This window comes from Ornithodoros turicata, chromosome 1, assembly GCF_037126465.1.
Source record: "Ornithodoros turicata isolate Travis chromosome 1, ASM3712646v1, whole genome shotgun sequence".
NCBI lineage: Eukaryota > Metazoa > Arthropoda > Arachnida > Ixodida > Argasidae > Ornithodoros > Ornithodoros turicata.
Window position 1 is genome coordinate 41,442,037 of NC_088201.1, and position 22,596 is coordinate 41,464,632.

General features: G+C 44.4%; 2 protein-coding genes across 3 annotated transcripts in view; one reads left to right on the plus strand and one right to left on the minus strand.

The window, feature by feature from the left end:
• LOC135378081 (E3 ubiquitin-protein ligase AMFR-like) overlaps window positions 1-13,143 on the minus strand; it is a 97,011-nt gene extending 83,868 nt beyond the window's left edge. The window contains exon 1 of one of the 2 annotated variants that reach the window (XM_064610938.1): window positions 12,665-13,143. In XM_064610938.1, the coding sequence (XP_064467008.1) occupies window positions 12,665-12,970 (306 nt within the window). In that variant the 5' untranslated portion in view covers window positions 12,971-13,143. The remainder of the gene's footprint in view (window positions 1-12,664) is intronic. The other variant, XM_064610937.1, reaches the window with a different exon arrangement.
• A 234-nt stretch (window positions 13,144-13,377) lies between these two features.
• Window positions 13,378-18,883, plus strand: LOC135378082 (DNA replication complex GINS protein PSF3-like). The gene is made up of 3 exons (XM_064610942.1): window positions 13,378-13,551; window positions 13,954-14,222; window positions 18,560-18,883. The coding sequence occupies exons 1-3, from the start codon at window positions 13,419-13,421 to the stop codon at window positions 18,797-18,799; spliced, it is 642 nt and encodes a 213-aa protein (XP_064467012.1). The 5' UTR covers window positions 13,378-13,418; the 3' UTR covers window positions 18,800-18,883.
• The last annotated feature ends 3,713 nt before the right edge of the window (window positions 18,884-22,596 follow it).

A 22,596-nucleotide genomic window follows, 5' to 3' on the forward strand; every position in this document is an offset into this window, starting at 1 on the left:
CCACTAGGACCCCTGGGGTTCAACGAAATAAATACGTAAATAAATAATTATGTAGCCGGTTTCATTCGCGTGCGATGTAGCTGGGATACATGGGACGCCCCGCATAATGCAACCTGCACCTACCGGTGGCCTGGTGCAAAATGATGAGGAGAGTGCGTTTGTGTGTTTTCATTGCCTGTTTTTGTGTGTGTGGGGGGGGGGGGGGGGGGGGGGGTTAAGGGCTTTACGGCGTGACACATGTCTACGTCTAGAGCTGGCGTCTACTTTTCGCCTTCAGGGGGTATAGTGGGAAATTTGCCCCCCCCCCCCATGTATTTTTTGTTCTTTTGTCGCTGCTATCGTCCTAAAGCGGCTTCTTGCTGCCCGGAAGGTGTCCTTTTATCGCCGCTTCAGACGGGGGGGGGGGGGGGGGGGGTAGGAAACTGCAACCATCCTAATTTCTTTTCTTGTCACCACACGGGGAAATCAATGAATGTCTCGACGTATTCGGAAAACTACCTGTCGTCATCTTTTCCCGGGCGCACCACATCTACGAGAGGGGCAGCATCACTGGCTGCTTGGTTCGTGACGTCAACAGCTCCGCGCGACAACCCGCCTACGGGAGCGGAGGTACCCAAGAAGTTGCGTCACGCGGGATGCTTTACATCTGTCGCTTCGCGAATGCAGAAGCTTAGAAGATAAGAACGGGAGGTATGCAGCTACAGAAAAAGAAAGGCTAAAAACGTGCCTCTCATTCTGTAAGCCGTAACTCTCTAAAACATTTTGATTTCCTGTTTGTAAAACGCAACGAGAAGAGACATATAAACCCTATATAATGGTATTACAAGGCCCCGAAGTCTGAAACGAAGACAAAAATTACTACCGGCAGCAGAGACTTATCAATAGAGCGCGGATTTTCATGCAAATGCATGTTTTTTCTCTGTATGGTTTCGTATCTGGAAGAAAAAGAAAAAAAAAACACTTTTGGTCTTGGTTCGGGACCAATCAGAAGGGTTCTATATGGTGTATGTGAATGCATGTTTCGCACATTGTGGCATATCTGATCCCAAGATTGCGGGTTCAAACCCGGCTGAGGACGGTGGCAACTTGGTGGAAGAGTACAAGTTGCTCAGACATGCCGTCTTCCGCGAGGGACGTTAAATGTGGTGTGCCGTGTGTCGAGATTTCGGCGTACGTTAAAGAACCCTCAGGTGAGCAAAATTATTCTACAGACCCGACCACTGTGGCGCCGCTCATGTTCACAGTTGTCTCGCGACGTAAAGCCCCGAATTATAATACATTGTGGCATATTTCGCATGAAAGTGCATGAAACGTGCGTATTTTGCCATATTTTCAGGTGCGAGAGCTTGCTTCTTTTTTCATGAATGGTTTTTGCTAGTTTCGCGACGGCGTTGGGTCGTCTTTCGCGAAAGTTCTGGTCGGAATCGAATATTTTCCATGTTTCGACGTTCAAGTCACCTCTTCGTAGTTACGCAGAAGCTTAAAACAAATGGAGCTGCAGGTGCCTACCAGGGAAACCACATAGCTCCAGAAAACACCCAGTTATTCGAAGAAGGTGGTGCTGCTCCATCCTCCACTGCGTACATGGCCGATGGGCCGTACTTCACCTTCGCCACATTACCGTTACGAAGACGGGCGGCCATCGCATTGTAATCGGCATGATGGAGTGCCGCACGCAAAGCCATGACGAAACAAGCCAGAGCATGGGCAACACGAAAACATAGGTGCATGAGAAATTGATGTGCTGAGGCTGGAACACATAGAAAGGACAAATCTTTCATCCATTTTTGAACACGTGCACGTTCGTGTTTTTCATGTTGCCCATGCTCAGGCTTGTTTCGTTATGGGTTTCGTCCACAAAGCCTGCGTTGACGCTACTTTATCAATCACGAACGCATACCCATCAGCTCCACGATTGATATCCGTGGCACAAGTATTCTTTGCTGTGTGCTGCAGAACGAAGGCAGCTCTGTTTTACCGTGTTATTCCTAATAAAATACTCACTTTAAAAAAAAAGGCATTTGATGCACAGATTTCGTGCCAGAACAATAAAAAAAAATTCATATATTGAGGATTTTACTGCATATTTCGGAGATTTTCAGCGCATGGTGGCATGCATATTTCGGCAGTTTTTAGAGCGTATTTTCCCGCGGTCTAGTTATCAGGGCACCCTGAGATTCAGAGGCCTCTCTCTCTCATCCCTTTTTATGCCTCTCCATTCGTATTTGTTCTTTATGAAACTGTCCGTGTATTCCCGAGAAATGTAACAGTTATCTGTGCTCGCAGAGCCACTGGGAAGATGCCGGGAGCATTCACAGAACACTCGCTTCGCTATAATGCAAGCATATAAAATATATCCCACTAGAGTCTTAGGAACGCAATTATTGCAAAAATAAATGGAAAAATTCAAAAATTAATCGGACCTACATGCATGATTCCACTTTTTCTCGATTTCTGGTGCGATTCGGACAGTGACTCGACTCCATGTTCCCACGAAGAACCGTGACCTCTCTGTGTCCAGCCATCCTATCTGCGGCGCAGTAATATTTTGAGGCTGACGGACTAGATTTCTTTTCCTTCTTAAGTTGAACACGACTATAGGAGCCTTTAGGGCAAGGCAATATCTAATATATGACGCATTGCTGTGGCCCTGAATTTAGCATGATTGTTAGAATATAGTAGTACGCAAGTATCTGCAGAAATTTTTGTCCACGACTGCAAGAAATGTACCATTGGAAACACTGGCCACAGCTATATATTCCAGTGGAGATCAACACAACCACTCACTGAGTTCTGAACCTTCTATAGCTAGAGCCCCATGTACAGCGTCCGCGTGTGTCTGCCTCTAAGAATGTGTTAAAGGAGCTGTGAAATGCCCCTCCATATATGTTTTATTTTCTTTTTCTGCAGCGTGTTGTGCAACAAATAACATAAGCCCTTGCGAAGGAATCCCCTAGAAGCTCTCCACTCCTCCAAACAGCGTGTAAGTGAACGAGGGAGTTCGACGTCACCTCATGACGTTCGCAGTACCCGTTGCTCCCTACCTAGGCCTGCTGACGTCACGCGGAGAGATCGGGCCGCGCCGATGGCTGCTTTCTCCGGGCGTTTGTGTTAACTTCATTGCGCAATGACAATACAACGCGCAGCAAAAACATTGTGCACGGTAATTCCTGACAGATTGCTCGATGAATGGAACAGGGTTTCCAGCCCCGTCACATATCACCTGAACCGCTTCCCTGTTGAATGATTTGCGCATAATGCAATTATTTATGTTACAACATAGAATACAATATAAAAAAGAGTCTTAGAGAGGCAGAATATCACTGCATCTTCAGTAGCTTTGTTGTTCCTACGTAAGTGCAAGGAGGGCACATTGTGCTTCTCAATTTTTCCTTTTGTACTGCTCTTACGCTGCATGTATGATTTTAGGTATTACGGAAGCGTATACGGTACTCTCTGTAAAATGTTGGCAAAACAGAAGTAGACAGGGCATTTTCCTAAAGCTCGACACACAGACGCCGAGGCATTTCTAAAAACTTACTGCACGGAAACTGAAATCCATTGACAATCACCGTACTTACAGAGATGATACATTTCACGATGCTTTGTGATATAACACAGGGGGTCTTTTTTTTTTAGGTGCCACAGATTTTTTATTGAAAATCTATGAGAGCCCTAGATATGCCATTTGGGCGTCTAACATACCTGTCCTCGCGGACATCTTTCCTAGCTGGTCACGCCAGTGTTCGATGACTAATTAACAAAAATCCGATAACTAACTTATTGATTAACGAGTTTTAGGAAAAAATGAGATGGCAGGATTAAAGACCGTCGTAGTCGAAAGCTATTCCAGCTGTCAGCCATTTCGAAATGTTTCTGTGCTTCAAGATACGAGCAGGTTTTGTCTGCTATGCAAATGAGCCGAAACCGAAAAAGCGCGCCTGAAGAGCGCATCATCTACGCCGACGGAGGCTTATCTAGGCCGGAAAGCTGATTATCTGACCAGGCTCCAAATCACGTGGCCCTATGACGTGGAATGAGCGCCGTGCTCCCTGCGTTCCCAGTCGACGCGGTTTCGGCTCATTTGCATATCAAAATGCGGGGATGGATATTTTAAAGCACGTGCGTGTTTCAGGATTTGTTAGACGTGGAATGGCTTTCAACGAGGACAACCTCTGATTCTGCTATCTCGCTTTTGCCTGAAATCCCCTAATAAAGAGTTCATTAATTAGACATATTGTAGTTGCATACTTTCTTCGAGAGGATGTCCGCCTGGCCGTAGGACTCAACTGCAAAAACGACATCTGTCCTGCTCTCATATATTTTTAATAAGAAATCTGTGGCACCTAAAAAAAGACACCTTGTATGTATATATATATATATATTAACTGCTATTTCAGATTTTGATGTGATGCTGCATTTTGAAAGGTGAGCGTTTGTGATATGTCTATCTGCACTCACCATAAAACAGTTGTTAAAAAAATCGTGTCTAGACGTAAAGGGGTTAAGAAACCATCTCTAGTCACATGTATTTACTGCATTGTTAGAAGCATTGTCTTAATATGCAATACATAAAGTCGAACTTGTCTCCGGCGCATGCTGTTTTTGTAATAACATTTGGGAAAACTGCGTTTTCACACAGATCCACAAGAGCTGGACCGAGCTGGACCCACCAGAGCCGTTTATAGGGACCCACTCTGGGGACCCGCTCTGGGACCCACGGACAGGACGCGACGCCAAGCGGGGAATTTTCCTCAAGAGAAGCAGACGAGCAGACCGTGTATGGTGTTACTACGGTAACAGGCACGTCTTGCGCTTTTCCCTGAAGAGGCGCTCGCGTTTTCCGTGTTCAATAACTTTCGAACGGGGGATCGCATTGGCGTCGGATTTTCATTGGCATATTTTAAGAGACGAATCCCCACATTTTCTAATGTGATTCCCCGAAACGAGGAAGGGTCCCTTCATATCCCCCTTTAACACTTGCCGCACAGATGGAACTGATTTTCTTTCTGTGCAACTTTCTGTTTAGCAAGGTTATCTGTCAGCCTTAGGCCCATTTTACAGTAACGTTTTTGTCGTCCGTCTGCTTCAAAAATAGAAGCTAAGGGCAATCGAGCCCCGTAGGTTCCAATGGGTCCCTTTTGGCTCCGTGAAAAACACGGACGAGAAAAAATATAGTGTGAAACCAGCCTTAGGGCAGACACTTTCAACATAGTCTACTCATTTCACTGCCGACTACGCGATTACAAGCTGAACACCTAGCTCTTTCAATATTTTTTATTTGTTTAAATTGGGTCCCATGTAAACTATGCCCAGAACATAGAATGCCTTGCATAAAATCGCTTGACAATACAAATACATACATGCGGACACATTATGTGATAGCACGGCAATATGTATACTTTGCGCGACATTAATCCAGCGTTTCAATTCACCGTTGTGTACCGTCACTCTACCGCATGCACATTTACCGTTCAGCAGTCATCTACTCCAGTCCCTGAAGCCAGTGTTAACAATTGCAAGGATTGTGATATGACAAGGAACGGGGATATGCACGCACATGTACAACTTGAAGCACATTTGCCCGTGCTGCTGAAATGTGCCTCCTTTTGGTATCATGCACATGTAAAAAGTAAAGTGCCGATATACAGGGTGTCCCAGAAAACATGTCATTGAATTATAATAAAAAAACTACACCGCCTAGAGTCATGCGGTCAACGGCATTTGTTCTTACTGGGTTTTTGCCACCTCCTCATGTGAATGTCGTGTAACGTAAGTTTATTTATGTAAATTTTTGCGAGCTTAAGTCGGAAATTTGCCTGGTAAAAGTCACTTTTTTACCCCACCAATGTGAAGAGCGTGTCTAATTTACCCAAATTAATGATAATTGACAGGGATATTCAGGAGCTATCCCATCAGAAAAAATAGCCGAACATCATGCTCTACGGAGGTCGCACAGAATAGCGCACGATGAATTTTTCAGCGCAATCTTTGTCAGTCCGACGAAAGGAGGTTGGAAACCCAGCCTACCCCGGCATCGCAGAAAGAGATAACGCAGGCATGGCTTATCACGTCCGACTTTTGCTGGGATAATGCTTTCCCTCTCCCAATTTTAGGAACTGTTACTTTTTCTACTATCACTCTGTGGGCTGGCTTCGTAACCTTTTGTCGGACTACGAGCGATTGCGCTCAAAAAGACATCGCGCGTTATGGTCCGGTGCTCGGAAAAGCATGATATTCGGCTATTTTTTCCGATGGGATAGCTCGCGAATATCACTGTCAATTATCATGAATTTGAGTGAATTCGGCACGCTCTTCATATTGGTGGGGTAAAGAAGTGACCTTCCCTTTGCAAATTTCTGAGTTCAGTTCGCAAATATTTGCATAATTAAACGTGGGGTACATGACATTAACTTTACAAGGTGGCAAAAACCTAATAAGAACAAATGCCGTTGATCGCATGATTCTAGGTGGCGTAGGTTTTTTATTATAATTCAATGACACGTTTTCTGGGACACCCTGTATAGTATTGCTTAATATCACTAGCCTAAAGAGTACGAACTCGTTCCAAATATCTGTATCGAGAGTATTGCGACCATAAAAAGGAACTGTTCCAGATACAAATACATGTGCCATAAGCTCTACCTCGAGCAAATAATATTTCTAGCTCACAGATTATATGAACTCCAATATACTAGAGTTCACCGAGACAAATAGAAATAAAACCATTACACAGAAAGTGAACCTGTACATGCAATGGTGAACCTTTATATTCATCTTCTACTGAGAATACTATTAAATATTTTGCAAGCTCTTTAGAATTCAAAAAATTCAAACTAAATTCAAAAGCACAAAGTGCTGGACTCCTTCACTTGGATCAGTGGTTCTCAAAATGGGGGTCGGCGAAGACATTTCTAGGGGTCCGCGAGACGCTTGCTCATCAGTGAAATGAATGCCACCAGGAGAAACATTAAACTGACCGCGCGCGCGCAGAGTACGTACAGCTCCCGTGAAAGTTAATAACACTGAAAAAAAAAAAAAGTGGTTTCGTTCCCGAGCGCGAGTACAGCAACCCTTGGGGCTATGAGGAAACCTTAATTGAACAAAATCATTCGGTTGGTTTAACGCAAGGATTTTGTTCACTTAACATCCCCCGAGTGCCCCCAGGGTGGCTGTTATCACGCTCGCAAATGATACCAAATTTTTTTCCAGTGTTATTATTAACTTTCACGGGAGCTGTACCAGCGGCCGCGCGTGAGGAGCAGTGGAAGCATCGTCAGCATGATACAAACAGAGGGGCAATCCCTAGAACGCTGTGATTGGTCATGGTCTGTTGACGCTGCGCATCATATGACCGCCTCCTTCCCTGGTTATGTTACGTGTTTGCCAAGATCCGCGTACGACCGCGACCGACTACCACCTACCATTACGCGTCGCACAATCTCGGCAGTACAGCTTCTGTTGTCATTTTCGAGGAAACATATTCATGTGAATATGCCTTTTCGAAACTTACATGCCCAAAAAGCAAGCGCAGAAATCGCATGTGTGTTAGTGCAGACATGCGCCTTTGTAAGGGGAGTCCACCCCCCATCAATGCACCCATACAAATCAAATAGGCCAAACTTTGTTTGATGATTTTTTTCTTGCATGTACCAATAATCTCGTTTTCACATTGACAACTTGTTGTATTCACGCTTCTCATAAATTCACGTACCCCCCTCCCCTCCCCGCGCTGAATCGAGTCCTCCATCAATTTCTCAAGCCCAGAAGGGGTCCCCGACAATTGCATGGCTGAGAACCACGGACTTAGATCATACAAGATATAATTATGCGCAGGTATCATTGCAGGGTAAGTTTTGTAACAGTAGGAAGTAGTAAGATTAGATTTGCCAGGATTGGGTCACGCCAAAAGCCGGAACCAGTAAGTCAGTGTGACACATATTGAAATTCTAGAAGCAAACTTGGATGCAAAAAGAAAAGTTTACTTTGCATTAAAAAAAAAAAAGTTGACCATATAAAATCTTAGTGACATATGACATGCTTATCTAAGACTAATAAAGAGTATAGCCATGTGCATAGTTTCACATGACTTCGTTCTCGAAAATTCAAATCACTCACTTGCAATGCAATAAAAATTTTCTTAAAATGCGTAGCGCACAAAAACAAGTATGTCGTGTGCCGGTGCACCACATTCCCCTAACTTGCGTTTTTTACATGCACTTTACATGCAGTGCGTACTAAATTCTTTAAATCGTATCTATATTAGTGCGATTTCTGTGTAGTGCTAGTACTGTGAGCACAAATCCAGCTGACAAAAATGAGAACTGAGGCATGCACACCCTAGCAGGTGAACCTGCTACGTAGCCTGTTTCCTAGATGTGTAGCGAGTCCACCTCACTGCGAACCACAGACATGAATTGGATCAATATCATTACTTCAACTATATAAAATTTCTTCTGTGGTATTGACTTTGACCAGGATTCTATATTATTACAGGCAACAGATGTGTGTGCAGAAAATAGTTGTAAGAATTTTCAAGTGTGTGTGTAAGGTTCTTTAAGGTCTTGACAACACATAAAAATGGCCAACATGGCAGAAGAACTGCTGCACAAATTTATAATTTCCTATGTGTATACATTTTTCTAGCAGACAGTGGCCTTCAATACCTTCACTGCAGAGACTGGAACCTGCAAAGTTTGAGTGAATGTGTCGAAGTTGTATTTTAGTGACAAAAAGCAGCAATAAAATGTTTTTTGAGGAAATCAAAAATTGTTAAGCAAGGCAATTAGCTGATGTAAAGTAACCTTGTCACAATTCAATGTATTCTTTGTGGCATAAGTGCCATCAAATTAAAATGGGTAAAAAAAAAAAAAACAGTGATAGCATACACAGCATGACAACAGCACGAAACACTATCAACAACTTTCATTTTCCACAAGATGTTTGTAATGTTTATAGGGTATCCCAGAAAACGCGTCACTGAATTATAATAAAAAACTACGCCACCTGGAATCATGCAGTCCACAGCATTTCTTCTTAAGTTTTTGCCACCTCATGATGTGAATGTCATGTAACATAAGTTTAATTATGTAAATATTTGCGAACTGAACTAGGAAATTTGCCAAGTAAAGGTCACTTTTTTACCACACCGATGTGAAGAGCGTGCCGAATTTACTCAAATTCATGATAATTGACAGTGATATTCAGGAGCTATCCCATCGGAAAAAAATAGCCGATCATCATAGTTTTCGGAGCACCCGTGCATAACGCGCGGCGATTTTTTGAGCGCAATCGCCGTCAGTCCGACGAAAGGAGGTTGCAAACCCAGCCCACAGAGTGACAGTAGAGAAAGTGACAGTTCCTCAAATTGGGAAAGGGAAGGCATGGTCCCACCGGAAGCCGGACGCGATAAGCCATGTCTGTGTTATCTCTTTCTACGATGACGGTGTGGGCTGGGTTTCCAACCTCCTTTCGTCGGACTCGCAACGATTGCGCTGAAAAATTCGTCGCGCGCTATCCTCTGGGAGCTCCGCAGAGCATGATGTTCGGCTATTTTTTCCGATGGGAAAGCTTCTCAATGTCTCTCTCAATTATCATTAATTTGAGTAAATTCGGCACGCTCTTCACGTTGGTGGGGTAAAAAGTGACCTTTACTTGGGAAATTTCCGAGTTCAGCTCGCAAAAATTTACATAATAAAACTTACGTTACATGACATTCACATCAGGAGATGGCAAAAAACCCAGTAAGAACAAATGCCGTTGACCGCATGATTCTAGGTGGCATAGTTTTTTTATTATAATTCAATGTCACGTTTTCGGAGACACACCCTGTATAGTGTTCATATAAGATGTATGTTCATATAACAAATATGTAAGCTGTTGCCCTCCCCTTTCCCTCCCTCCTCATCCCAATATGCTACACTACCTCTTCTGAGAAAGCAACAGAAATTGATGCCACATAAATGTACAATTCCCCTGCTTCATTCTCTTTTGCTTCTTGCCCTCATGAGAGGTTTTCATGTGCTCAGTTATTCGGTTGGTATTCCCCCTTCCGCACTCTTTTTCCAAATAACTGCTGTTCCCTCTGTGCTCTATTTTAGATACGTACATGAACCCCAAGAAACTAGGGGACCTCAAAGGACAAACCTGCAAAAATGTACTGCCAATCGAACAAAATGCTCCAGTATATTACATGAAAGAGTACATATTCATACTGTTACTGTTGCTGAGAAAGCTTCCACACCGATGCAGAGGCATCCAGTGATGGACAGTGCATTTCAAAACTTGAACAAAAGCACATGTGGCATATACCTAGTTCTTAAAGTTCTCAAACAAAAGTTACATTTTCCCTCACCAACAAATAAGCCATTGAGTAGATTAGCCAACCGTCCTGTCTGCAGCTGGGTTAACGAAGTGATCAAGCAGAAAGCACATAAATATACAGATGCAGTTTGTATCTACAGTGTAATAGCTTTTTCGTTTGTGTGTCTGTGTGTGATCTTGTGAAAGCTCATTCATCTTCCATATATCTTTCATCCATGTTGCAATGATAGAAAGCCAGCGGCCAGGCTTCTTGACTTGACGACTGCGTTCTTTCATTCTTCCCAGGGGGTTATCCAGACCCTCCTAACACCCCTCCAAATGTTTGGCAACACCCCCTAACTTTTTCCTGTGTGCTGCCATTACAATGTAACTGCACCCCCAATTTTTTTGCAACCTCCCCCCCGCCCCTCCGAGCTTGCGGTTCTGAATAAACTACTGGGTCCACCCTCTACGTTCCAATTGTTCCCGGATTGGAATATTGCTCAGCGGTATGGAATTGTATTGGTGCAGTTCTCTCCTCTCATATTGAAAATGTACAACGCAGATTTATCTGTATATATTTTGACAGGTATTTTGGGCGACGGTATTATTATGCATATACACAAATTCTTAATCGGTGTAACACTGCAACCTTCAATCAGAGACGTATGGAGCGTGACCTTGCATTTCTTTTCAAATGTCTGCATGGATAATTGAACTATCCACGTTTGGTCGAATCCCTTGCTTTTTATGCTCGCGCAAGACGACTTAGACAACCTTTGATTTTTCAAGTATCCAACAATTCCAACCTTAAATCCGATGAAGTGTATGCAAAGTTTGTATAATCAGATGGCTTATACAGATTTAGATATTTCTGTTTCTCCCAACACTTTCATATCTATGTTAACTAGCACTGTGTAAAAAGAAATCATTTTTTGTGAAATGAATATTGTTTTGCCTTTCATCGGTGAACTTTCTTGTTGTACTACCTGTTTGTTGCACCATTTAGAAGGCCATGTGCTGTTTTTGGGCAACTTAATAAAGGAAATGAAATGCTTGGAAGTATTTTCCTGGTTAAATAATTCAGGAAGGGGGCACACCCAGCATGTATCACCTAATATGTGTAGAAATACGTGGCAATTGACAAACGACAGCGCTAATTACAGGAAGCTTCGACGCACTTCAAGGTGAAAGGCACAGGAAAACTGAGAAACTTCGATAAATACATGGTACATGTTGTGATGCACGTTGTTGAGCATCTGTCACAAGAATAATAAAAATGATAGGACGAACGCAATATCACATAGAATTGCTGGGTTCCAAAATGTTGAGACCACACGTTTACGTTCCCCCAGCAAATGAGAAACCTGGTGAGCGAAAGTATGTGCCGGTCTTTGTGTCACGGTAGGCCATCACAGACGGACGATCGAGACGAAAGCATGTCCGTGCATCAGCCTGGACACTGCCGTTCACCGAAAAACACCGATAAAAGCCGTATGTGTGTTTACGAAGAGAGGTGCAATCGCGCGCTCACGCGAAACGTGACAAGGATTGGCGCCGCGCACGAATCGAACGGTGTTCTGGCCTATGACAATGTCATGAGTCTTCTCTGGTTAGTCCTGTGACGAAGGCCAGTGGTCCATTACATCACACAACGTTGTGTCTCACACAGCATCCCTCACAAACTCGCCCTTTCGCGTCAACAGTCATAGGGTTGAATAAAAAGGCATGTTATGCAGAGAGACTCGGAAAGTTGCGATGCAAAAGATATATTGGTAATGTGCATGAAGTGCGACCTGATTCTATTATGGAACGACGGGGGACGAACGAGGTAAAGCTCCCAAGCTTCAACCATTTTAATACGTGCGCTCGCCGTGCTGGAGCAGATCAGTCAGCAAACAACAAAACCCGAACTACACACACACACAAAAAAAAACAACAAGAAAAAAAAACACTACGTACATCGGTGGCGGTACGTTGTACACTAAAACTACCAACAAGGTATCCACGTTCAATGCAGGTATACCAACATCAACATCATTCGCCAATTTCACAGAATAGAGAGTAACAGGTGAGGTACATGGACGCGCACGAGAAGCACAAAAAATGCGTTGCATGCGTATGTAGCGCAATAGAAGAGTCTACAAAGAAATACAAGCAGAAAATACTGTGCTTCGGTTCGTCCGAAGACACACAAAGTGGATGATCGGGAAGCAAAAGGGATGTTTCACCGTCATCCGGTGAAATATTCCTTCTTTTCACAGCACGAACACGCCGATAACAGCGTCGTAGTAGGTGTGGTTAGAACAGCTAGCTTTGCATTGCATTGAAAATGTATTTGCGTGAGATGAAAACAACTTACCCAAATGCAGAGAGGTTCCAGAAACATGAAGTATAAAACTTCAACAATCCGTCGAATGTAATGATGCTCCATGAGAAACTGTTCCAATGTGATTTGACGGCTGTTCACAAATGTGACATTCTGAACATTCACTGATGTGTCCATATCCGATGTGAAATCGAAGTTGAACGTGGCGTTGAGTCTCCATTCTAGATCTGACGTTACTTGGACGGCATAGTACACAGATCCCGATAGCAGAAGGACACTGATGGCCGTATAAGCCTGCAAACTTGGAAGCGGCAGTCTATCCAGAAATACAGCTGGCATATTTCTGTCAATTACGTTCACTGAGTTCGAAAAAGGCTCTCACCAAACGTTGACAAAAGTCCGCATTTCTCTGACCTACTCGAACGAATAGCAACACTTTCTAAAGTGACGACATTATTTTTTTCTGCATCGGTGAAGGGACGTGCTGGGAGAAGGGGAGAAGGTTCGGCGGAATTGCGCTGCTCAATGTAGGACCTCAAGAGGCTGCATTCGAAAACGTGTCAAATTGTCACTTTTACGATTTATCGCGTCAAATACAAAGCATAAGAATAAAGCATTACTATATATTTAGTTTACAAATTAATTCACGAAGTTTCATTTAAAAATAGCTGCACATCAGGGTACTTCGCATGAGCGTAAGAATACGGGTAAACTCTCGAACCAAGCAAGAACGCGGAGGGCTGTACTACATATCCTCGGACCGGCTCTTTTAGGCGCCAAGTTGAAAATGTCGGCTGGTGATTCTGGTGCTGGCGATAGACACGGTGTTTTTGAATATACCGATTATTTCTCTCTGGATGAAATACTAACAACAAATGAGCGTATTCCGTGCAAGATTGAGCTGTCTATTCCGAATTTTGGTATGTTGGCGATCTGAAGTTCCAACTGATTTTGTGCGCGGCGCTTCACATGCTATTTGAATAGAGATGCTGAAAAAAGCAGTGTAGTAATAAAAGAGTGAGCGTGGGCACACAGAAAACGAGACACGAGGTTGAGTCAATTTTGCTCTGTCACGTTTTCAGTATGATCGCGCTCAAGTCTATATTAGTTGTCGTCTTCCACCAGCTCGCCTGCGTAGTGCTACTTTATTTGAAAAAAGCAACAATCATGTCGTACCAAGTTTCAATGACACTTACACCATTTGATCCTGATACGTATCCATTCTGATTTTAACTGCGGTGATCTTATATTACTGGCAAAGTCCTAAACCACGTGTGAAGGTATTCATGTTTGTGTTCTCTCTCTCTCTCTCTCTCGTTTAGGCTCTTTGGACCCCTCGTCGGAATCCCCGGACCTAAAACCGGGTACCAAGCTGGACCTTCCACTCTGGCTTGCTCGTCAGCTGTTGAATAGACACGTTATAGCCGTCGAAGTACCCAAGGTATATCGGGAAACATACCGAGAAATTTTAAGCGCTGATGCTGCTGCAGTTGACCTGTACCGACTTCAGCCACATTTCTACAACTTTGGCTTGCACATCCAAAATCTCCCAGTTCTGGACGCAGATGACATCAGCCAAGCTTTAATTCAGGTACTGCAATATTTCATATCGTCATTACTTCAAAATTCCGCTTCGTTGTGTACAAATATGCGACTTACATTAAAGTTGCAATTCAAAATTAGGGTTGCGCTACAGGTAAACCACATATCAGGAACACAAGTCTAGTATCGAGCATAAAAATAATACGAATGCTGCGCCTTTTGATTGTATCATCTCACTTTCCAAGGGCTTGCACATAAAAGTAAAACGTGAGGCTAGAGCGGACATAATACAGTTAATTCTCAAACAGGATTCTAAAAAGAAAAATGAGGCGTAGAACTTGACTCCAAAAGTCCACAAGGAACAGCTCTCAAATAGGATAAAGGAACAACAAGGGCAACAAACATTAGTTATTTGCTTCCTTCTGAGTTGCGCTTCTATTCCAGAGTTCACCATTTGTAGATGGGCATTTGTGGGCGAGGGCCCAAAAGGAAATTATGTCAGTTATCACCGACGAAAAACGGGCAGATACAGTAATGTTTATTGAACGAGATTTTCACATTTCATTTCGGTGTTTTCGTTTTTTGTTGTGTGTGTGTCTTTTATTTGTTCAGTGTACTGGAGAGAAGATCACGCGTTGCCATTGGATCACCTGCCAGTAATATTAACTAGGTGCATCTCTCTTCAATACGGTCTTGACCCACGCATGATCCGAAGTAAGAATAAGCGGCCCCTGCTTATGGGCTGAGTTCGATGACCTCAGTGGTAGGGACGAGACATCTATGGAAGTACCATTGTTTCACTTTGCCATTTAGCTTGTACGAGATCAAGACGGCGACCCACTTCGAATGTTTTTTCTTTCGTTTTGATGGCAAACTTTACTTTTGAGAGATGGGCTCTGCAGGGGAGAGTGCTGGCAAACAAGTTCCTTGTCGGTATTGTCTGGATGACCGCAGGTGGCCTACATTGCCGTGTTCACTTTCTCGAAAGTTCGGGGGCTGCATTTAGTGCTTGTTTTTTTTTCTCTCCTCGAACTTTCCTGGTTGCACGCTCGGGAAAGTTGTCTTGAATCTTCTCACCGCCTACGAGATGGATGCTGTTCGGCCTATTTCGGACCTGCTTAGATGAAATGCACAGCTACGGAGAATTTGCGTGTTGTTAGAATACGAGAGCGTTGTTCCTTTGCTAGAAGCGAAGGTCAATGACGTTCCGCATCTATGGCAGCATATTGGATTTGTGTTGCGCCTTACCCGGGACAAAAATATGTTCTAGAAAATCAGACCAAGTGTACGGTTGTCTCTTGCACGTGTGAAATGCTACTCTTTAGATTCGTCATAGGCTACACAAGCTAAAACACGTTTCTGGGACCTGGGAGCATGGTTTGCCCTGTACGTTCGCACCGTGATGAATTTAGAAGAGGTATTTCAGTACTCTTCTGTGGCTGTCCTTCCTTACTATTGCGAACATCACTAGTACTGAGTAGGATCTTTACTTGTCGCGTCATTGTTCAAAGCACGTACTAACGAATTTGAGCTTGCATGTTTGTCATTTGTTGTTGCTCTGCAATTATGTTGCCCTCAAACGCCTTGCTATCATAGGCTCTAGAAATGCTAATAGATAGATGTTTATTCGGAGAGTATCTGTTCTCTCCAACACCAGTGACCTACTCACAGTTAATCGGTACAAGAGCAACAATAGCCGTAGAAACGCCTTAAATTTGCCTTGTGCCCACTCCACACTAGGGATGAAGGACTCCATGGCACCACGGTAGTTTTCTATTATCGTTCCAGGAAATTACAGACTCTGTAGGCATTATCGCAATGTATTAAATACGCAACGAGACGCCCTCGTGCGACGTGCACCTTAGTTGCAGAGAAAGAAATGATGCAGACGAAGTTACGTGAAAGTGTGTTCTGCAAACTATTCCGCCCGTGAGCAATTGGTACCAGGAAGCATTTAAAGGTAGTGTAGTACAGTGCGAGTTCAATGACCAATCAATGCACAGAAATCCGGTTGGTGGGCAGAAAGAAGCAAAAGTCCGGTGATGCCGCGAAAGCTGCAGTAGCGAGATGACATTCCACAACATCCCTGCGTGCTCGGCCAGGTGGAAAACTAGGCCAAGCATCAACGAGGCGGGCGGAGGTCACTGTCTCGAGAAGGCCTGTGAAATCGAAAGCTCAAAGTGGCCTCCTCTCCACAGGATAACCTGCTCTCACGTACCAAACCTAGCTAAGCAAAACAACCAGGCGATATTGTTGTTCGATTGTATCATCAATTTCGCGGAGTACGTGCTGTTTGGCTGAAGCAAAAATCGTTGCGGAGCTACATCGTGTCTGGTGCTTCCCTGAAGAAACGTTTCAAGCGTTTCCATTCCAACTCTGGTTCAAGGTCAGCTGCTCCATGGTGGAAATTCTCCTGATTTTCGTATTTATTCCCCGGGAGATACGTAAAAAAAAAAATATTGTACAAAAGGTATAGATGTTTTAGCAAGGGCTTACGATAATTAGGTCACGAATGTTGCTTGTGAGGGAACACACGTTGCTTCCTGCTCATCTGTGAAATTTTATTATTTCATTCTCCATACATACATATAGTAATAAATGTTGAAAAATGATGACGAAGTAAACTAGTCAGAACGCGCGTGTTCGAAAAGAGTCGCTTGTGAGCTCAGAGTCAGTACTATCGGTTTTGCAGTCCAGCCTTGGCGGCTTTTAGACTGGCCACGAGGGCCCCAGATATCGTGGAGGCACAAAAAGGAGCGTCTTGCCAAATGCAGCCCGTGAAAGCAGTAATCAACGTAGGGTCGTAAAATATGTGTAGACATTTGCTCTGGGGGACCGGACGTAAAAAATATGGCGCGCTGTACGAATCGGTTTGAGGGTTATGCGAAGGTAATCTGCTGAATGGATCTAAAATTGTTCATTGAACGACGCCTCGTCCCGGAGGGATACAAAATTGCTCCCCAAAAATGAAGGTATGCCCCTTCTAATCTGTATACCGTAGTAATTCAGGGTTTTTATGCGCAGAATGATGCCCATTTGGGGTGGATCCACTAATGCTTATTTTTTCGCGGAACTTCTGAAGGGACGTAGACGCAGGCCTGGCTTTTTCAGCCCTCATTGCTGTCACTCTGAGTTCACTAATCACGAATGTTTTGATCGTAATTTTGTTCCCATATTCCAGCAAGAAATATTTGCAATCGTACTATTTTGCAGAAGCTAACCCACTTTCACGGCCCATCGTTTGTAACGGTGGTTGTCGAGCACTCTGTTCTAGGGTTCGGATCTCGAAATCCCGGGATTTCAGCAAAATTTCATGTCCCGAAATCCTGGGATTTCACGAGGCCAAATCCCGGGATTTCGGCTTTCTTACCAACGGACATCGGTGTTCTTTTGATCCTCACCAACACGTATATTTGAAAGTGAAAATAGAACATGGAGGCTGCTGCGGACAGAGCATAACAGTGAATGAATAAAAGGGGAGAAGAGCAAAACGCACCATTCCACGTATTCACATAAGCGGTGTTCCCCCGATTACTCGTGCGGAAGATGCGAAAACCGTGATTGATTTTAGCTGCCACGCATGTACAAGTGCTAAACGTTACATCTTCTTGTGCGCTGCTAACCGCGGGAAACATCCTGGGGCGTAGCCAGAAGATATTTGTAGCAGACGACAAGAAGCAACGCCCCATTCCAACGCATCGCAACGATATTCCGGCGGTGCAAATAACGGTGCAAATGGTCAATATAATTGAAAAGGGGTTAAATATAATACGCTGCAAAACTTTTGCCCCGTGAAAAGTTTCTCTCTTTCTCTCTCTGTCTCTCTTTTTTTTTCCCCCGTTTTCTTCCACAAGAATGTGCAATTTGTGACAGCATGGATGTGCCAGGTGAATACAGTCCTGTATGACATTCCGGGGACAGAATGCGACAAAATCCCGATGCCGTCCCGGGATCTACATTTAGAAATCCCGGGATTGAAAAACGGCTCGGGATTCCGAACGCTACTCTGTTTTCTGATTTTTAAACACTGCTTGACAAATTAAAAACTGTTTTCAGCCATTCAAATTTCCTTTCCACGCTCCTTTAAGGAGGGTGCTTCGCTTCGTATTAACTCGGATATTAGTGATTTGGATCTTAGCAATGAGAGTCAGACCACTAAAAATTTACGCCGTAGGTGACGCTATCCTACTATACAGCACGCTCAGCGTATATTCAGTTTATTTTGCCTCGTTTAACCCGAAATATCCTAGATCTCGAAAAGGGATATGGAAGAAAGAAATGAAAGCATGTATTTCCTTTTTTTTTTCTTGTTCTCTGTTTTATTTTTTAGGCGTAGAGCTGATACGCAGTTTCACTATTTATATTCAATCGTCTTTCCTCTTTCAGGCATTTAAGAGCCGGCTTCGCAAAATCATGGACCGTTCACAGAACGGAGTTCAAGAGGATGCAACTGGAGTCTTGACAGCCCAGTTGGACAACACGGAACGCTCCCTCTTCGCAATAAGCCAGAAAGCTGCGCTAGACTTCAAGCGATGGCAGGGACGTCAATCTCACAAGATCAGCACCGTTCCTATGGTTGTCAATCATCGCAAACGGAAACGGGCGGCCTTAGATACCTCTTCCTGACCAACGTGGGGAAATGATAACGTGATAGTGATGAACAAAGTGTATGTATCGGTACAAATGTACGATAAAACAGTGAAAGTCTGATGGCTCTGTTTGTCAGTCCTTTTTTTGAGTTTTAGTTGTGTTGTCATTACTTGTGAGTGCAGGAACGTGGTGCACGCGAGCTCTCGAACGAAACTGGCGACTGCTTAGAGCGTTGGTCCATAGAAATGTAATTTTATTTTGCGCCTGCACTCTGTACCAATTGCGGTATAGCGACATACAGTTCTACGGTATCAGCTCCTGTGCACTCACTTCAAAAGGTTGCTATCATCATTACAACGGTTTCGCATTTGCGCTTTTGTATGAATAAAATATATTAGGAAAGAAACGAAAAGCTATTGTTTTTCCCGCGGCTCGTTTTCTTATCCGGCCTCTTTCCTTTTCCTGAGAGTGGATAGCGGAAAGATGATCTACTAATCGCAACTGAGATTGGGGCCTAACGTAAATTACCTTTCTGCAGCTGGTTTCAAGCATTTCAAGTGGTAAGACACCCTGCCACCTCACAAGAGAAAACGGAGGAGAAATGCTGTGAACGTACACAGGGGCGTCGGCTATTTGTGCATCGGGTGACCTCTAGAATGCTGACGATGGCTTATCAGGGATATGTGCTGAATTTTCGTCTTATGGTGGGGGGCTCATCAGCTGGCTACTTTCATGTTTTGCGTGTGGATTGCTAATATATTTGTAGGGGGAATTCCTGAGCCTTATTTCAGCGTGAATATTAATGCACAATAAATATAAAAGCATGAAGCTCTCTATGTTTATTCTGTGCTTGCGAGCTTTCATGTAGCAGTCCACATTTCTTCAGGCGACGAAACGTAGGCTGCTACGTGAAAGCTTGTGGAAAGCTTCATTACTTTTATATTCATTGTGCCTGCCCTGCATCATAGCCGTGAATATTCGTGAGAACGTGAAAGTCTCCTTCAAGGCACCGTGGTACAGGGAGCGTCCCAATGAAGACTACTGAGGGATGCTCGCATGTTTTCTGTGGTGGGTAGTCCAAGAGGACTACCCTAATCCCAGAGCAAGAGGGTTAGCACACCCCTCCCTCCTCCCTCTCCTGTGCCACCATCATCTCTTCCCTCCCTCTTTCACCCTCCCCTCTTCTCCCTCCCCCGGGTGCACCGAGCCACCACTTAGAGCAGGCTGACCGCACCTTCCCCCTACATCACCTCCCCCCCGCCTCCTTCAAGGTCGGCATCAAGCACTGCACTCCGGTAACATCTCATTACGGCCGGTCTTATTACTGCCGAAAATCCTTTAATCCCCAAGAGTCTCATTACGGCCAAGATCTCATTACGGCCAAAGGTAGTCTCATTTCGGCCGAAGATGCATTCCAGCCAGAGTGTTGCTTCCTACAGGACTTAGGACACATTCTCGTTTAGGCTGTCGCTCACAGGTATACATCATGCAACAAACAGCAACTTGATTGCTGCTATTGGTGGATATAGGTGTGACCCTAACAAAACCATGTCAATGACACGTCAGTATATACTGTAGATTAAATAATGACACCTGGTCCAACAGTAGCTACAGCTCATGAAGAAGTATTTATGATAAATCATATTGACCATATTTTTCTCGCGATATTAGTCCAAAAAGAGAAACAATTCGTCGGTATTCCGTGACAGACGACGCTGCGTCACAGAGGTGAATTCTTTCTGAAGTTAGTATTGTTAGGCAGAAAGTAGAGACAGTCGCAGTCACAGGCGGAGTGATTTAATGAGGGCCGTTAGGATGATTGCCGAAACCAGAATGAATTGCGCGCGGATCGGCGCGATGGGGATGAGCGTGATCGGGATCTTGGAGTTGGAGTTGGACAGACTAAAACGGGATCGGGATCTTCTTCACAGTTAATCTAGTACATTTTTAGAAATAAACTAGTGCTTATACCTACAAGCATAGGCGCCGACGGGGGGGGGGGGGGGGAGCCTGAGCCCCCCAACCCGCAACGTACCCACAGAGAACAATATGTCATGAGTTCCGAGATGAAACAGGACATGTGGATGACATTGCACACAGTTACTTTTATTGAACCGAGTATTCAATGGAGTTCATCCTGCACAGCTTAGTCGGATGGGTGGCTCTGCTTTTCCTTTGAAAGCTCATCAATACGAGGCTGGGTGGCACTTAGCAACGAGTTGGTTCTTTTTTCTTGTTCTTCGGATAAGGCTAAAAACCCTGGCTCACATGTACGATGTAGCTAGCCCATCCAAAAGTCTATGAGGATGGCTGAAGTGCATGCACACACATAGACGTGAAAAGGGCATACAATCCACTCAACTGCTCGCAAAGTACTCGTTAAAGTGTTCCCTCAAAGTAGGTGAGTCATGATGACTGCCTTGTCTGAGGTTGGACCTATCTCCTGTAGCTTGGTAGGCCATCAAATAGTACTTGAATGGGCTGGTGTTACCTTGGCTCTAGCGGCCCACCCATTGTAATTTGATACAAAATACTAACTTTTTTTCCCGCAACACTCACAGTTGTGACGGCCGCTGGAGGCTCTGGGTAAGCGCATTCAGGTGTTCAAACAATTCAACAGAAAAGGAATGAGCTTCACAAGGAATGAGCTCCGTTTAGAAGGCTTCACTACACGGTGGAGACAGTGGAGACAGTTGACGAAGTGGCAACGAAAGCGCTTCTCTTAATTCAAAAACTCTTGCCGGCACTTTTCCTCATGCAAGTCATCTCACTGCATAGGAAGATACTTTCATGTTTTGCTTCCGTTTTCTGACACAGTGCCTTGAACAGGCGCACAGCTCTGGACCTTGATCTTACGCAGTGGACCACCTTGACCACGTAACTTAGGACGTTCATTAAGTGCACGTTCACTGGCTTTCACACAACGCATTCTCTGTGACTCATACATTGAGTGAACACAATTGAGCTCTTTACCACCAGTCCAAGGAACCCTTTCGCGTTTCTTGTCATTGCTCTCGCCCCATCTTTACAGGTGGCTATGCACGAGTTTCAGTTAATTCCGTGGGCCCGTAAGAAGGTGTCGATATAGGAAAAAATATGTATTTTTCTGTAGTTCCTCGCTTCAAGCTCTATGCAGCACGCCAACAATTCCACGATCTTACCACCTGCTACGTAACGCACAATAATTAACCGTGGTCTGCTTGTGGAGAACCGGCAATATCGCAATTCTCATCGACGGGAATAACGAATTCTACTGGTCTATCGGTAGCGTCTTTTTTGGCTCCACGGCGAAGAATGTGTGTTTTGCTGGCGTTTTACGGAGCACGCGTGTTCCACTGGTTGCAACTCTCTCCGCCACGGAGCGCTCTTTCTTGCTCCGCCTAGAAACCTCAGATCAGTGGGTTATCCAGACACCCCGAGCTTGCGGTTCTGGATAAACTACTGCCTCAGATTCACTCGGAACTCCAGTACCATATTACTTCCGCATCTTTCGAGGACGAGCAACAGCAATGTTGAGTTACAGCGAGCGTTGGACCGATTCGCTGAGTTTGCCGGATGCGCGCAACGACTTCTGTCAGGCTCTGGCTGGAGCGCGACTGTTTTCCGCTGGTGGATTCGGATTCCCCAGTGCCGTATGTCATTGATCCCAGTAAACCACTCGTCGTAAACCAAAGCGTCGTAAGTAAACCAAAGCCCAGTAAAGTGCTCGTCGGACAGGGCAACTTACGGACATTGTGGAATACCGCCGCCCAGACAGAACACTATCTCCTGCGGACGTCCGAAATAGATCCCAACGTCCATGTCCTGAAATGGATGTCAGGTGGACATCCCTG

Coding starts and splice junctions, on each gene's coding strand:
- LOC135378082 (XM_064610942.1), top strand. CDS start 13,419: ATGTCGGCTGGTGATTCTGGTGCTGGCGATAGACACGGTGTTTTTGAA. Junction 13,552..13,953: donor GCTGTCTATTCCGAATTTTG/GTATGTTGGCGA, acceptor TCTCTCGTTTAG/GCTCTTTGGACCCCTCGTCG. Junction 14,223..18,559: donor TCAGCCAAGCTTTAATTCAG/GTACTGCAATAT, acceptor TTCCTCTTTCAG/GCATTTAAGAGCCGGCTTCG.